Source organism: Pygocentrus nattereri, chromosome 26, assembly GCF_015220715.1.
Source record: "Pygocentrus nattereri isolate fPygNat1 chromosome 26, fPygNat1.pri, whole genome shotgun sequence".
Taxonomy (NCBI): domain Eukaryota; kingdom Metazoa; phylum Chordata; class Actinopteri; order Characiformes; family Serrasalmidae; genus Pygocentrus; species Pygocentrus nattereri.
In genome coordinates, this window is record NC_051236.1 from 23,109,356 (window position 1) to 23,124,512 (window position 15,157).

At 40.4% G+C, this 15,157-nt stretch overlaps 1 protein-coding gene across 9 annotated transcripts in view; it reads right to left on the reverse strand.

Moving 5' to 3' along the window:
* The window catches only part of mast2 (microtubule associated serine/threonine kinase 2), a 158,297-nt gene that overhangs the window by 12,797 nt on the left and 130,343 nt on the right, over nucleotides 1-15,157 (reverse strand). For 7 of the 9 annotated variants that reach the window (XM_017721501.2, XM_017721492.2, XM_017721470.2 and 4 more), the window contains 6 exons: nucleotides 14,288-14,442; nucleotides 7,869-7,944; nucleotides 7,386-7,595; nucleotides 3,647-3,748; nucleotides 1,542-1,674; nucleotides 1,194-1,261 (listed from right to left, as the gene is read on the reverse strand). In XM_017721501.2, the coding sequence (XP_017576990.1) occupies nucleotides 1,194-1,261; nucleotides 1,542-1,674; nucleotides 3,647-3,748; nucleotides 7,386-7,595; nucleotides 7,869-7,944; nucleotides 14,288-14,442 (744 nt within the window). The remainder of the gene's footprint in view (nucleotides 1-1,193; nucleotides 1,262-1,541; nucleotides 1,675-3,646; nucleotides 3,749-7,385; nucleotides 7,596-7,868; nucleotides 7,945-14,287; nucleotides 14,443-15,157) is intronic. The other 2 variants (XM_037535076.1, XM_017721485.2) reach the window with 1 other exon arrangement.

Below are 15,157 nucleotides of genomic sequence, written 5' to 3' on the forward strand. Positions count from 1 at the left end.
TCTTGCTGAAATAAGCAGGACGTCCCTGAAAAAGATGTTGCTTGGATGGCAGAATATGTTGCTCCAAAACCTGTATGTACCTTTCAGCATTAATGGTGCCTTCGCAGATGTGCAAGTTACCCATGCCATGGGCACTAACACACCCCCACACCATCAGAGATGCTGGCTTTTGAACTTTGCGCTGATAACAATCCGGACAGTCCTTTTCCTCTTTGGCCCGGAGGACACGACGTCCATGATTTCCAAAAACAATGTGAAATGTGGACTCGTCAGACCACAGGACACTTTTCCACTTTGAGTCAGTCCATCTCAGATGAGCTTGGGACCAGAGAAGCCGGTGGCGTTTCTGGGTGTTGTTGATATGTGGCTTTCACTTTGCATGGCAGAGCTTTAACTTGCACTTGTAGATGGAGCGACAAACTGCGTTCACTGACAGTTGTTTTCTGAAGTGTTCCTGAGCCCATGTGGTAATATCTGTTACAGAATGATGTCGGTTTTTAATGCAGTGCTGCCTGAGGGATCGAAGGTCACGGGCATTCAATGTTGGTTTTCTGCCTTGAAGCTTACTTAGAGATTTATCCAGATTCTCGGAAACTTTTGATGATATTATGGACTGTAGATGATGAAATCCCTAGATTCCTTGAAATTGCACGTTGAGAAACATTGTTCTCAACAATGTTGTTCACAAAGTGGTGAACCTCACCTCATCCTTTCTTGTGAACGACTGAGCCTTTCAGGGATGCTCCCTTGATACCCAATCACTCAACTGTTTCCAATTAACCTGTTCACCTGCGGAATGTTCAAAACAGGTGTGTTTTGAGCATTCCTCAAATTTCCCAGTCTTTTGTTGCCCCTGTCCCAACTTCTTTGGAACGTGTTGCAGGCATAAAATTCAAAATGAGTGAATATTTGCAAAAAACAATAAAGTTTATCCGTTTGAACATTAAATATCTTTGTAGTGTATTCAATTGAACATAGGTTGAAAAGGATTTGCAAATCATCGTATTCTGTTTTTATTTATGTTTTACACAACATCCCAACTTCATTGGAATTGGGGTTGTAGTTTTGATATTTTCATTTCATTTTGCTGTTGTTTCCTTCCATTAGTAACTGTGATAACTATGGTCAGTTGAAATAAACACTTGAAATAAACATCACAGGCAAAATAGGTGACAAATTCCAGTTTCACTCACCTCTGAGGAGTCCTCTGTCTCAGGTGTTTCTGGATTTCCACTGTCATAACTGCTCAGCTGGGCCATTTCTGAGCACAGAGAAGTGGAAAGGAAACTAAAAGGTCTTTTTCAAATCTGAGTGCACTGTGCTTCTATAACATAACTCTAGAATTTGGTTCTTAGCTAACCTAAAGTACAAAAAGTAATTGTCAGGGTCCTTTTAGACCCACGCTGCAGTAGAGCAAAATATTCAAAATAACCAAATGTAAACATCTAGGCTAAAAGAAGTATGTGTACTAACAATGCTCATTGACCATCAAAATGCTTAATTTATCAAACAGCTCTTCTGAAAATGGAAAATGGTCCTACCCTCTAGGGGGTCCCTAGTGAGGCCAAGTTGGCTGATGATGTAGCGCGGGATGTCTGATTTGATGCCTTGGCCTTCCTTAGCATGGCCCTCTGCAGCTTCCAGCAGGTGGTAGAACTCCTCTGGATCAAACTCCTTCAAGAGACAGAGAAAGAGAGCGAGAGAGAGAGAGGAAAAGAGGAAAAGAGAGAGAGATTCAACACATTTTTTCACTCATATTTAGCAGTCTTATATATAAAAATGCAAATATAAACTACTGTATGGAAAAATACAGTTCACAGAATATATCAGATATTGTATAATGCTACTGTGATAAACCACCAAAACAAAGAAATCACAGCATGTCTTTGCAGCTAACCATGACAATTCAAGGTGTTTAAGGTGTTTATCATTATAAAGTGCATAAACGAACATTACTGTCATTTAAATTTGCTATAATTGTCAATACAAGAGTCAGAATGATGCCAAAATAAAGGGCCAGTAACAAAGTGCTAAGGTTATTTAATGATATCACTTATTATTCAGCAAATCCCTGCATCCCAGTAATAGCGATCACTACTTATTTATTGCCCAGCCATAACACAGATTGTTTGTTACGAAAAAAACAAAACAAAAACAAAAAAAACAAACACTCTAAAGATACAGCAATGTAATATATATAACAATCAAATACTGTATATATTTCATCCATCTAGTTCACTTGACTAACAAATATTAAATTCTCTCACTTATAACTACAGTGTTTGATTAACCTAAAGGAATGAAGCTCACCAATTCTTTTCTTGGCTGCTGAAAGTCCATTAAATAGTCACAACATCCAATAAGAGTCAGTGCTCTAAGAACTTTTAATAGCTCTACAGCTCTGCTGTTACTAAGGTAATGTCACACTCACTGCATACAGCTCTATTATGGATTCGTAATGCATCATTTTAACAAACAGCAGCTCTGTTTCTACTGACAGCACCTGAGGCCAGAGAAAGAGAGCTATTTACCACACACATAAGCCAAATGTCACCAACTCTATGTTATTTCATTAAAGGGTAATACATGGCCTCCTGAATGGCACAATTGGATAAGAGGATTATGCTCTATCACAGAAGGTCCTGTCAGTTCTGTAAACATCTGAAAATGATGTGACAGTCTTTCACTGACATGATGACAGAAAAAAACTTTAACTCTGCAATTTCACCAAGACAGACGATGGAAAAGTAGTCAGGGTCTCAGTGAGCAGGTCAACTTTATTTAGAATATTTTCCTTCACAGTTTAGGAGCAGAGTGAAGACAATTATAGAGGAAAGGGACTGAAGTATCCAGTAGCCCAAGTTAATCTCAGCATTATGTATGCATAATTTGCCTGTTAATGGTTTATAAACATTATTTTCCTCATCATTTCGCTGACAATGAAGATGAATACAAAGAAAGAAATAACTGTCAAGTACCCTGTAGCCCTTTCTTGGCTTTAACTATCAAATTGGCAATAAATGTGCATCATTTATTTTATGTTGGAGAAGTACAGCTGAACAGCTGTTGCAGTTCCATTAGAGAAGAGCCATGCTGCATGCTGTCACACTGCAGACTACATCTGATTATTCTAAATACACAAGTGAGCAGGACCATGGAGGCTTGTCCCACACACGTGTGGATGTGCACTCATTCACTTAGACATGCACAGTGGTATGAACATAAAAAAACTCTCAAAAGTCAGCCTCTCTTTATAATATAGCTTAGTTTAGTATTGTAGAGTAAGGTATTATTCCAGACCAACACATAAGAACCCACAAATACTGAATATTCTAACTGTAATGGCAAACACAGTAGGAAAAAAATCTCATGACAAACTAAATGCCTTTTACATTTGATAGGATAACCCACTCACTGTGACCAGAACACAATCCAGAAGAATATTGCTTTAAATACCATCAAATCAAAAATAATACTGGATGCTAGGCCTTGGTTCACTAGGCAGATTTACTTCTAGGAGATTTTTCATTGTGACTGTGCGGTAGCCTATGCCTTTGCTTCATTAACTACAGGAAAACAGTTAGAGCTTTGGGTATGCACTGAGAATAACAATAAGGCATCTGAAAGCCTGAAGATGGCTTCTTACCAGGCACTCCAACAGCCGAGCAGGCCGAGCAATGATGATCATCAGCTTCTTGACAAGCTGGGTGACAAAGGTCACCTCCACACTCTCCGAGCGTTCATGAGCCTAAGAGAAAGAAAGAAACAGAACTGAAAATGCTACAATTCACTTACTCGCTGTTGTGTGCATTTTCATTTCATGTTGTAAGAAACGTCACTGCCATTGCTGAAACATCTGTGGCGGAACATTTTGGAAATTTTGAAAAGATGTCAAACATAGGAATTCATTTAAATAAAGATCAGGCTACATGATGTGAAAAGAAAAATGTTTTATGATCCCTATGGTGCTGTGAAAAAGTGAATTTATGCTATTTACGCATATTTGTCACAATTGAATGTTTCTGATCATCAAACTACTTTTACTATTAGACAAAGATAACTCAAACACAAAATAATGTTCAGCCGTACCTGGCCATATGGGAAAAAGTAACTGGCCCATTAGCTACTAAATCAACCAGTTAACCAAATTCAATTGATTATTCAGTTCAACTTCACTGGCCACACCCAGGTATGATCACTGCCAGACCTGTTGAACCTAAACATCACTTAAATAGAAGCCAGCTAGAAGGTCTTAAAAAGAAGCACAAGATGCCACATTCTAAAGTGATTCAAATACAGATGTGAAATAAAGTCACTGACAACAAAGAAGACAAACAAAGTCACAAAGCCACAAATCTACTAGTTTGGAAAGGGTTACAAAGGCATTGCTAAGGCTCTGGGATCCAGTGAACCACAGTGAGAGACATTGTCCACATATGGAGGAAATTTAGAATGGTGGTAAACCCTTTCACGGGTGGCTGGCCTACCAAAATTCACCAAGAGTGCATCGACAACTTATCCAGGAGATTACAAAGAAACACAGATGAGTCCAAGAGAACTGCCGGTTTCATTTGCCTCAGTTAAGGCAATGTACATGATTCCATAATAAGAAAGACACTGGACAAAAACTGTATTCATAGGAGAGCTGCATGGCGCAAAGTACTGCTGACCAAAAAGAACTCAAAGGCTCGTCTCGCAAACAAAGAAACAAAAAACAACAAACAACTAACCATCCAGATGGCTCCCAAGGCTTTTGGGATAATTTTCTGATGGACCTTTTTTTTCTGTGGAAGGTGGAACTTTTTGGAAGATACGGGTTCCGTTACATCTGGCGTAATGCTAACACCACATTCCACCATAAGAACATCATGCCAACAGTTAAACAAGGTGGTGGTAGTGTGATGGTCGGGGGCTGCTTTGTTTCTGCCGGACCTGAATGATTTGTCATAACTGATGGAGCCATGAATTCTACTCTCCATCACAAAATCCTGGAGGAGAATGTCTGCAAGTCGGCTTGCAACCTAAAGCTCCAGCACAGCTGGGTTATGTAGCAAGACAATGATCCGAAGCACGCAACAATAAGAAACAAAAAGGTTGTCCGAGTTGAAGTCCTGACACAAATCCCATTGAGATGCTGCGGCAAAACCTTAGACGGGCAGTTCATGCTCAAAAATCCTCTTACGTAGGCGAATTTACAGAAGTCTGCAGAGAAGAGTTGGCCAGAATTCCCTCACAGCGATGTAAAAGACTCATCACAAATTACTGCAAACATTTGACTGCAGTTGTTACTGCCATGCAGATCATACAGATTTTAAAGCTGCATTTTATGTTTACTCATGTTGTCTCTGTTATACTAAAATTAGCTGGATGATCTGAAACATTTGAATGTGATAAATAAGCAAAAATAGAAGAAATCAGGTGAGGGGCAGATACTTTTCACAGCACTGTACAAAGGGAAAATTGTACGAATTCCATGACAACGTACTATTTGAAAAAGTAAGGGGATGGGCAGTGGTGGAGAGGAAACAGGGGTTGATGAAAAGGCACAGAGGGATGTGTAATAGAGTGGTCTACGTGGTTAATAAACAGCGGCTGGACTGAGGCTAATAGAGCTGTCTACAACTGACAATGCTCTACCCTCCAGGGAATTTCTAATCATCCTCTGAATAATTTATACAAGTAATGAAACCTGCAAAGAAATGCACACACACACACACACACACACACACACACACACACACACACACACACACACACACACACACACACACACACACACCATACATATATTCACACACAATAATCAGATGGATAAATATGCTATATGATGTTCACAGAGGATACTGGAGGAAGAGACAGAAGAGAGATAAAATTGCCTGACTTGCACTCTGCCCCAAGGTATATGAGGTCAGGAGCACATTCCCAGGATTCATCAAAGGCCAAGCGTCATGGTGACAGGTCAGAGGACTGACCATGGGACTAGATTGGATCCTGTGGTTTTTAATGATGACACCGCTGGAGACCAAACTATAGTGACTGGTCATTTAAAAAAGAGATAGACACAATGGCCTTGGGTCATATTCGCTGCGACCTTTCCTAAGAGCTGAACAAAAGACAAGGCAATGGAAAAATGATGGTGCATCAAATCGATTCAGTTTTTATGAAACAAGGAACTGGAGGATTCATGCAGTGCATAAAAAATCAAAACAAAAGTAACATGGAAAAGTATGACACTAATGATAAAAGTAGAATTTAAAAAGTATCTAAAAAGAACCCTTAATGTTCCTATAAAGACTGTTTGTTTTGGCCAACTAATCTCAGATATAATATAAATCTCTTATTGAAACTGGTACACTATGCATTCCATGCACATGCTGCACCAGTATGAGCAGCTCACAGTGGGAAAAACTCCAGCCCAAAAACAGATGTCCACACATCCAAACCCTTCAACGTTCACTCAACTGCAAGGTCCTCGCTCTGTCTGAGGATGCTCCTTTCCCAACACTCCAGAATGTGCTGAAGCACCTCTTCTTCCTCTAGCCGCCTCTGCCACGAGACGCGTGCCATCCTCCAGACGGGACAAAGTGCGCTTTCCAGCGCACACCTGCTGAAGAGGCGATTTATACAGCCGCCCCGCTCTAGCCCACCTGTCACACTGAACACCCCAATCCAAACCAGCCAATTAGCCTGGGCTGGGTGATGTCATCCTAGCTCGCCTGAATACCAAGACGGAGCGTCCGAGTATGTGCTCATGAGTGTGCGAGGTGGATGTGGCGTTAGTATTATACTGGCTCTCGAGCGAATTTGATTCTGACAGGCAATGGTGATGGGTTGGTTAGACACAGCCAACCAAAAGAGGGGAAAGCCTGACCCCATCTCTCCTCCTCCTTCACTTTCTCTCCGTTTCCATCGCTCAGTCAGACATACTCTCTCTCTCCCCTACGCTTACAGCTCTCCTTCTGGCTGTCTGAGAGCATCATCAGTCACCAGCGGTGGTTACTAAAGCGTGAAATTAAAATCAGGGAGGTCCCCCCCCCCCCCCATTTCTAACCACACAGACCTACACATACACAATTGCATACCTACACGTATGGTTTAGAGGGATCAGAATGGGACCACTGGGAGCCGTAAAGCTGGTTAAATCTCCAGTGACTCTGCGACTGAGCTAATCAAGACATCAGACGCTTGTTTCATGCCTGACACATGATGGGTGACCACGAGTACGCTGGCCTTATAACCTAACTGACATGACCTTCCACCTTGCTCATAGACAGACAGATCACTTATACCAGAGAGAGACCAAGCCTCAAGAGGTATTAGTGATTCCTGATTGTTTAACCACTTCAAAGCTTGCTATACGGTACTGTACATGCTCCTGTACTTACATCCTGCAGCAGTTTCTCCAGGTTCTCCTGCAGCTCGTAGAAGTAGCGGGAGGTGATGAGGCCCTCACGTGATTTGTCCAGGCAGTCTCTAGACAGTTCGATGACCTGGTGGTGGATGAAGCTCAGGACTCCATCCGCCAGAGGCATGACTTTCTCTGGAGCCGAGGAAGACATGAAATCAGCAAGGCGCTCCTCCATCTGAGCTGTGGCCTGCAGGGGACAGGAAAAGAACAGGTGATGCTCAGTGGAATACACTATGTACAGTACAGGCAGACTACAGTGAAGCTGACAGCTGAAGTTCATACACATATGTTTATTCAAACCTCTGCAATGATATTCTATGAAAAGCACATTAAAAAGAGTGACATTCAAGTAAAGATACACAAATGTCTCATCATTCCACAGTTGTGTACAGTTTTTATGTGGAAACTATGGATTTTAACATTAGACATAAATGAATATCACTCTGCAGTTAAACCTCACCTTTGGGAAACGCTCTTTGTAGACATGGTTCATCATGACGATTTCATGGTCAAAAGATATGGGAGAGCGGCCAGGGCTAGAGGGGGAATTTCAGAAAGATAAGCTTGTTTATAATACTTTAAGGTAAACGGATTGTCTGCATTGAACAAGACCAAATAATTGCTACAATGCAAAGGCCTTACATTAATGCATGAACAGCAAAAATTCAGGAAGGGAACTTCATTAGAGTACACAGACTGCATGTAAAAGGTTTGGGGACACCTAGCCTTCTTTTCAAATTTTCAAGTAATGTTTGAGTTCCACTGTTCATTTTCAAGAACAATTAAGAAAGAACAAATACCTTCAAATACCTGTACCGCTAAAATAAAACAACTACTTACCAATGATTTGGATATATTATTTAACATTCTGTTAATGATTTCCTTTGTTTTCTTTTCCAAAATACCGTTAAGCATGTACTTACACTTTTAGCCCCACAGTGACACCTAAAAAGTTTGAATGCAGACATTACATGGAATAAAAATGGAAATTTCTGCACAGAAAAAATAGCCAAGATCTAAAAAGCTTATTTTTAATATGTTACATCTTTTTATATATGTATTTTAATATGTTATAAAATGCAAAGAAAACGTTCATAAATAAAAAAAAAAAACAATCTGATGAGCATGTATGAGTGACTGATAACTCATCAGGAATTCTACCAAGGTTTGGGGGTGTGCGGAGGTTACTACATGAGTCACACTGGACATGTGGAGATAAACTGGTCATGTGACCATGGGGATGAGGTAATGCTGTTAGTCATCCATCGACAGGCTGCCTGCTCTATTAGCAACCCTAATTGAATGAGAACACACTCAAAATGGCACATTAGGTCAACCTCAAGGGTGCTGTTTCTCATATGCCTACACGCAAGCCCAAACATCCACATACTCACACAGGCTATTGTCTACAGGTGTGTCATAATGACAGGAATGTCCACTTGAAAACTCCCTCAAAGAACTGCAATCAAACTTAGGTTGCGGTAAGAAAAGGTTAAGTCTGACAGAGATTGATTCATAGCCAAAGGCTGCTGCATTAACAATCAAATCGAGAGTATTTCTCCAACTGAGAGAAAAGGGGGGAGTGTGTGTTTGTGTGTGCACGCTTGTGTGAGACGGAAACACAAAATGAGAGACAGAGAGAGAGAATGTCTTGAAGCAATTTCCACCGTTATTAAATAAAGAATTCAGTGTGAGAAGGATCAGTGTGCTGCTCCTGTGGAGGAATAACAGCCCACATTTAGACAGATGATAATTAGGAAATGTAATTATTTTCTCTAATGGAAGCAGAAAAACGACCTTGCTGTTAAAAAAAATTGTTAATTTCTTTGAGAAATGACCTTGAAAGAGATTCTCATTACAGTTTCGGGCAAAATAAGAGTTTTATTTGATCTGGTGGATATGTAGTGTGCATAAAAAATAGGGAATTTTATCCTTAATCTACATGGAGAACAAAGAGAACATGGTCAGCCTTTACCAAGTTTCAGAGACAAAGAACTGCGGATAGGTGTAAGAGAGCGTGAGAGAGGTAGAGAGGGAGAGAGATGGCGAGAGTGAGAGAGAGAGCGAGAGAGAGAGCGAGCAACAGAGAAGCCCTGTAAATAACAAACCATGGAGTGTGGAGGAGGGGGAAACAGAAAATTATTGAGCTAACTGCCTGTGACAAAGAGGAAGGTCTACACAACACACACATACAGAGGGGCCTTAAAGACTGAAATCCCTTCCATTTTGCATTCCTTTCTATTTTATCTATCTATCTATCTATCTATCTATCTATCTATCTATCTATCTATCTATCTATCTATCTATCTATCTATCTATCTATCTTCTTCACAAATTTGTTTTAATTTCAATAGTTACCTACAATTTAAAGTGTAAAAAATACCAGAAATGTCAGTGTCATCTGAGATTTTGTACTCCACTGTAGATCAGCACACATGTATGCCGGCATTATGAACTGAAAATTGACCCCTAACAACATAAACAAAACAAAACAAAAAAAAAAAAACTACAGACAAAATAATTTGTCTCTGTACAACATATACCTCTAATGTTAGGACTTTCACATGATGGTTTATATTAGCATTTAACGATTCATTGACCTTTATCCACATTTGCCATAAAATCAGTAAGTTGAATTTATAGCTGTTTTTTTTCTTTCCTGTTTGTATGCCTGAGTGTTCTGAAACCTGATCCACGTTCTTAAACTGCAGTCTTCGTTTTACAACAGTGAGAATGTAAAACTAGCTGTGAATTCCCAAGGTAATGATTACTACTCGTAACACACTGAATTCCCTTAACACAGCAAGCAAGATCATTAGGGTGAACGGAATAACTAATAGCTATTTTTATTTTAATGTTTCAACTTAAGGCAGGGCAAAAAGACTTCACGTGTCAAAGATTACAGACATCCTGTGGTAAACTTGCATTACCCCACCTCCCCACTGAACACGATCTCATCTGTATAGCACTTTAAACTGGCAACTTTGACAGGTTGATTCTCTAGAAAGACAGACATGGCTTTGTTAGCCATGGAAGCATTGGAAATATGACAGTTATCATCTTAGCAGGAATCACTTAATTATAGCAATACCTCTATAGAACACCTACCGTTACCAACAGACTTCAGATGAATTACGTGTTGAACTCATTAATGAGCATGTGTGTGTCTCTCTCTCTCTCTGTCTCTCTCTCTGTGTATATATATATATATATATATATATGTGTGTGTGTGTGTGTGTGTGTGTGTGTGTGTGTGTGTGTATATGTGTGTGTGTGTGTGCACGCACATGTGTATTAAGAGATTACAGGATTAAAGCAAAAAAGAGAAAGACAAAGAAGCATCCTCAAGCACTGAATGAAAAAGCACCACTGTCAAACTCGCTCTGCATGCCTGCTAACTCAGGCCAAGAAATTAGCATATGATTACTCCATTCCCTTGTTTCTAATTAACCAGGGTGGGCTCTGCTCCCTTCCTTTCACCACGAGCGATGGAGAGTTCCAGAAAGGCATAATCCGTAAAACGTGGTAATAGCCTAGTCTACTGTGCTCATTTATTATTTAGGGATCTAATAATTCTGATGTGTAGAATTCCCGCTGAGTGCGTGCTGATACAGCTGGAGTGAAGGCCATGGTTTCCTGAATAAGTCATCTTAACCTAAAGCAGGGAAGGTAGAGCGGGAGACAAAAAGCAGAAAGATAGAGGATGTATGGCATGTGGACATGCACGGCTGAGAGGCTCAGGAGGGAAGCTGTCTTTTCTCAAGATGAACAGATTGAAAAAGCAGAAATGGACTGCAAGGTGTGAGTATAAGAATGAAGATGTCAGTCAGAAGGACAGAGAGGCTGAATAACATCTCTGTTTCCAAAGAGGAGACTTTATTGAGAGTGATGCGTGTCAGTTTAGTGTCAAAGCTGAAGCTTCTGGCTGTTACCAGAGAGCCTCGGGGCAAAGCCATCACACTTACTGAGCAAAGAAATAGCCTTTTGGAGGAGCATGCTTTGGGCTACCTTGACATTAAAGAGTTCAAGAGGGAAAAATCTGACTTTTTGCTTCAATGCTTCAATATTTTGAGAGCTGTATGAACACAACAAAGCTGTTTTGTTTCTAATCAGATTTAAATCATTTACCTATACAGTCCTATATCTTATGCATACCGGATTCATGGCCATGTGACTGCAATGAAGATGGTTCACAGTGTAAACACATCCTCACACTCCTCTTATTGGAGGAGGAGTGGTTTCCTTCAAGTTTTTCTTGCCAAAATTTCTGTAATGTCACTTTGTGACAATGACTGTTGCTTGAACCACTATATAAACAAAGTGTACTTCACTGTGCACGTACATATGACTATCGTTATGATCTACGCTTGGGCGACAGGTTGATGTATTCAGATATCATTGACAAGTAACCCAACGATGATGCTTAAAAGGCAATAATCACAGGGTTGGGAAAGAGAGCTGAAAAAGAATTACTGAAAAAAAAAAAAAAAATGTTACATAATATAGATAATATTTCAATCACAAAGGGTTATTACGGGGCCATAACAAAAATGTTAAGCAATAGTAAACTCCCCACTGACTTTGCAAATCTCACAGCATTTTCTGTAGACCTTAAGTGTCCTAGTGGTTAATTAAATTACGAAAATATAATACTTCATGTTTTTCCAAAGGCATCTATAACTGAATTCCAGAGAGACTCTCTTTTTTGATATACACCACATTTCCAAAAGTATTCGGTCATCTGCCTTCACATGTATATGAAATTGAGGAAGATCCCATTCATAATCCATAGAGTTTAATATGATGTTGGCCCACCCTTTGCAGCTATAAGGTCAGACACTGATGGTGAATGAGAAGGCCTGGCTCGCAGTCTCCACTCTAATTCATCTCAAAGGTGTTCTATTGGGTTGAGGTCAGAAACTCTGTGCAGGCCAGTCAAGTTCTTCCACACCAAACTGGCTCATCCATGTCTTTATGGACCTGCTTTGTGCACTGGAGCACAGTCATGTTGGGACAGGAAGGGGCCGTCCCCAAACTGTTCCCACAAAGTTAGGAGCATAAAATTGTTCAAAATCCCTTGGTCTGCTGAAGCATTAAGAGTTCTTTTCACTGGAACTAAGGGGCCAAGTCCAAGTCCTGAAAAACAATAACACACCATAATCCCCCCTCCACCAAAATTTACACTTGGCGAAATGCAGTCAGACAAGTACCGTTCTCCCAGCAACCACCAAACCCAGAGTCATCCAATGGATTGCCAGACGGGGAAGCATGATTCGTCACTCCAGAGAACACGTCTCCACTGCTATAGAGTCCAGTGGCAGCATGCTTTATACCACTGCATTCAACCCTTGCATTGCGCTTGATGTAAGACTTAGATGCAGCTGCTAGGCCATGGAAACCCATTCCATGAAGCTCTCTACACACAGTTCTTGAGCTAACTGAAGGCCACATGAAGTTTGGAGCTCTGTAGTGATTGACTTTGCAGAAAGTTGGCGACCTCTGCACAAAATGTGCCTCAGAATCCGTGGACACCATGCTGTCATTTTACATGGCCTATCACTTCATGGCTGAGTTGCTGTTGTTCCCAATTGCTTCCACTTTGTTATAATAGCACTTGCAGTTGGATGTTGAATATTTAGTAGTTAGGAAATTTTACGACTGGACTTGTCACACACATGGCATCCTATCATGGTACCGTGCTGGAATTCACTGAGCTCCTGAGAGTGACCCGTTCTTTCATAAATATTTGTAGAAGCAGTCTGAATGCCTAGATGCTTGGTTTTATACACCCGTGGCCATGAAAGTGATTGGAACACCTGAATTCAATGATTTGGATGGGTGAGTGAATACTTTTGGAAATATAGTGTATAAAGCTTGATTTATTCAATGTAAGGAGAGTTATTGACTCTAAACATTTGTGGATGCAAGTTCACAGAAGTTTCAGGGCTGAGATACGACCACACTACTGACAGATACGGGTCACATATAAACATGAATGAGAACCGACAAGGCAGAAAGCAAAACATTGGAATTGAGCAATATGGCTAATTTCATCGGTGACTACTGTCGACAAAGAAAGCGTGTTTTGGCATGGTGTCTCCAACCAAAATAATATCTAGTCTGTGATAGTCCTATAGTGGCCCCATTCCATTGATGGACATGGTGAAGGGTGGGGAGGGGGGGTTTGGGGGCTGATGAAATGGGCTTCAGTCAGTAACTGCATCTATAAAGTACAGTACTACAGTACGCAAAAGTCAGAGACCACCCTTCATGTATTTAATTACCAGTAAAAAAATTAATCAAGCTCAAGTTTTTCATTTTCAGGGTAAGAAAAACAAGTAAAATCACATTTGACAGAAAATTACACAATTATGAATATAATTGAATTACAATTATGATTTTAATTCAGTTTGTAGTGTCCAATCTTTACCTTTATGATCATTTGCATTCTATTCTGGGGGCATGCTTTTATCTTTTCAAAGACATATTCAGTGATGTCAAGGTCTGGGCAGCAAGTCCATTGCTCTGAGAACAGTTTGTTTTTGTAGCTTCTTGACAGCTACATGTCTACATGTTGTTAGGAGTCCCATTTTCTCTATATCTTTTTATAATATTTTGAATTTCTGTTTTGGAAACTCTTGTTTCTTTCATATATTTAACTTTGACCCTCTCCTTCATAACACAAGTGTAGTATCTTCTTATTTCCTAAGAAATATATCCTGAAATAACTTGTACTTAATGAAATAACTTTTTGAATAATCATTTTGACCATAAATTAAATAAATAAAGGGTGGTCTCTGGCTTTCAGACAGTACTGAATATAATAGATGGCTAGTAACTGGCTAGTGAGTGAGGGTAGTACTGTGTATGTCTGTGTACCTGAGGCTGCGAGAGCGGGGGCGCATGGCTGGAGATCTCCTGCCCTCCTCATCAGTGATGCTCTCAGAGCTGAAGTGCTTGGTGAGGAAGTGCAGCTCGTCTGCAGTGGGCTGGAAGGGCAGCTGGTGCAGCTTCTCCTGGGATGAACATGATGACTGTGAGAAGCAGAGAGGGAGGGATTACAAGGGCAGAAGGCACAGCGTAAGCTGCGGCAACTGTCACTCAGATCAGAGCCACTACTGGCTGATCAGGTGTAACTGTAATGGGCTGTGAAGCCAGCAAAATTGGTGAATTTTTTTATTAACTGTTTGAATTTAATAAACTTTGTTTTAAGTGTGAAAAACAATCTCTACAAAAGAGATGTTGTAAATCTTCTTGAAACTATGGTAACGGCTATGTTAATATCTGACCCACTGCAAAAGTGTTAAGAAAAAAGGTCAGACAGGAGTAACGAGAGGACTTGGTAAGACTTTGAGAAGAGTTCTGTAACGATCATAATTTTTTTTTGGCTTGAGAATTGAACGCTCCCAAGCTAGCAGCTAGCAGCAGGAGAATCTGAGCTCTTTAGAAGAAAACGCATCAATATGAGGCCACTGGCGTTTCTTCAGGCTAAAGAAAGCTGCTTTGAAGCTGGAGGTTATCCCACTGCAGGTCAATGGGATAAACCAAGAGGGAAAGTAATGGAACAGAGATCAAATGCAACAGCAATGCATTTGTCTGAGGGCTATTTCACCATATGGGAGACAAACACAGGCAGGGGCACACAAACACATTCTCAATGAAACACACAAACAAACACAGACAAACACACAGGGAAAAACACAAATACACAAAGACAGACAGGCAGAGAGACACACACACATACACAGG